Source organism: Loa loa (assembly GCF_000183805.2).
Source record: "Loa loa unplaced genomic scaffold supercont3.996, whole genome shotgun sequence".
Lineage (NCBI taxonomy): Eukaryota > Metazoa > Nematoda > Chromadorea > Rhabditida > Onchocercidae > Loa > Loa loa.
Window position 1 is genome coordinate 1 of NW_018109176.1, and position 2,694 is coordinate 2,694.

General features: G+C 33.1%; 1 protein-coding gene across 1 annotated transcript; it reads right to left on the reverse strand.

Moving 5' to 3' along the window:
• Positions 1-85: 85 nt before the first annotated feature.
• Positions 86-719, reverse strand: LOAG_14389 (hypothetical protein; the record flags this gene model as incomplete). Its single annotated transcript, XM_003149888.2, has 2 exons — positions 86-469; positions 615-719. The coding sequence occupies 2 exons, from the start codon at positions 717-719 to the stop codon at positions 203-205; spliced, it is 372 nt and encodes a 123-aa protein (XP_003149936.2). The 3' UTR covers positions 86-202.
• Positions 720-2,694: the final 1,975 nt, after the last annotated feature.

Sequence of the window (2,694 nt, forward strand, 5' to 3'; positions counted from 1 at the left end):
AACTGTGACAAAGTCTCCGATGACTTCGGTGAGGATAATTTGTGACGCATAGATTTCTGATCTATTTTTAGCATTGATTAGATTCACAATTTATTCAATAGCTTGCTATAAAACATGAAATCAAACAAAGCTTTGCACAGTTTTTTGAAATTAAAAGTCTGCACACTGATACAAAGGCAAAGGTTTGGAGAAAACAAAACAATTATCCATAATAATAATAATAATAGTAATAGGAATAGGGCCAGTAACCACCATATGTTCCGTATGGATAATAATACCCATATTGAGACAGAGATGGGAAGCCCGCACTAGACATTGACCTTTGAGAAAAACCCCTAAAGAATTGTTCCAAAAGCTGCAACAATGGATTAGAAGTAGTTTGTGGAGCTTGAGTAGTAGTTTGATCTTCTCTTCGATCACGTAATTCAACACTGAATCTCTGTATTGCGTTAGCATTGTTGTTCAGCGACTTAAATATAAAAAAAAAAACTTTACAAAGGAAGTTGACACTTAAATGAGCACTAATGCTTAAAGTGCTATAATCATAATAGTATGTGACATTTCAGTAATGTGACATTTCAAACTTTGAAACTAATAAGAAGTTTGAAACATACGTTGTTGCCTATAAAATTGTTATTGAACGAGGAACCGGTTTGTACAGCTACTTGTGCATCCGTTCCAGCAATTGATAATATTGTACTGAAAATGAAAGAGAACATTAGCAAGTATGTATACTGAATGAATGATATGATAAGAGCAAATAATTTAACTTACATTATTGTCAAAACAATCAAATATTTGGTGATAACGAATGGCAACATAATAAGCAGTCCAAAATTCCTGCAAATATGATTAGCACTGTACAAATGGTAGTATTGCAAGAAAGATTACGTTTTCGCTTCATTAACCGTTGAAGGAAATATCTGTAAGTGTCGGAAAATGAGTCTGCTCAATTGATAATCCTGATGGCATGAATGAACTTGAAGGACTTGTTTGTTCTAATGTCACAGAATGGCAGCAAGTTATCGGAGTAGTTGTTAAACTTCCTCAAGAAGATGACCATTGCCAACCATGCTTTTACTGGTTAGTTAAAAACTGAAATCTGCTTGCGATTTGACAGGTGGTAGGATGCTGTAATTTATGGTAAATGGATCTATGATATGTACAAGCTCCTCGACCGTTTTTAATTTTATTCATGGAATGAAATCATTTAAAGATTTCGTTAGCAAGAGGAAAGGTGAAATAGGAGGCGATCGTGAGTGATCCGACTATGTATTCCATTTGTAACCACTGACAGTTGACATAAGACAAACTGTCTCATTTCAGAGCTCATAAAAAATTTCATAAAAGCAGCATGTCAATTCAATATCGTTGATAAGACAATACAATAATTATTGACCTAATGTCCATCTGAAATGAAAATAAAAGGATCCGGAAAATTCATTTAATCCGTACAAAGCAATGGTTGCGCTTTGCGAGGAAACGTGACTCGCATCTGTGATGGATTAAAGTTTTTAATGTTTCAAGGTTGAATTTTTGTTTTCCGGAAAGAGAGAAAATGATGAGCATACAGATGAACATGCAAAGTTTTTGAAAAACCCATCGAATATATTTTATTCAAATAATTGTTATGGTGAAGTCCAGTTGTTCAGTATATCCCTTTAGCTCTTCCTGATGACGACAAACATTTGCTGAGAAAGAAGAAATAAAGAGATGGAAGAAAACGATTCCTTAAAAGCAACGAAATACACGAAAAAAAATCGAAAATAAAATACGACAAAGTTAGAAATATGGCAAACTTGTTTTTCCGCCTTCACTTCGTCTGCGCTTTTTTTCTTTAATTGTGATTTTTGATGAAATCTAAAATTTGCAAAACACTATCAGACAAGATCTAAGCGAGATGTTTTACTGAGTAACGAAGTTGTTTGTTTGCTTAGGACTGCTAACTGACTTAAAACAAAGCCAGTGGAAAGCTCCTTTCAGTTGTATTTGGCGTCACATCCAGTGATTAAAAATCAGCACATAAGTGATTGTTGAAAATATTTGAATTGGTATATTGCGTGGCATCAATCGAAATGAAATTAAAGCATTAGCAAAAATTAAAAATTGAAAAGAATTAGTTTTTTGCGTTTAGTTAAGTCATTGTCGGTAGCGAAAAAAATAAAAAAGCCGGTGAAAGAATTAAATGAAAAACGAATTACTACCAGTTTGTAAAAGTGGTGGGAAAAGGTGAAATGTATTGATAACCAGAATGATTTCGCAAAAAATAAGAATGGACGAGTCTTTACTCGTTATTATATGTCAATTGCGCACATTTATTTCAACAATATCATAATTTATTATAAAATAGTTCCTGCATGTTGTCAATTGACTTCAGCATCTGTAAATGCTTCTTTTAATGGCTGGAATTATTCAAAATTCTAATTTCAATTTGGGTGGTAGTAAAAATTCGATTTGTTGAGAATATTCGACGAAAGCAGCATCATTATATCATTCACAAAATACAAAATGCTTGAAACAAAGCATCTGTTAATTTATTGAACATATTTTTGTTCTGTTAGGACATTAATGCTCATTTATATTATGCGGTTTCATGACGCATTGCAGTAAATATAAAATGGCGAAGGATGACAAAATTCCCATTAAACGGATTCCGATCAAGCCGGAAGCACTTGAAGCATTGATTTGTACACA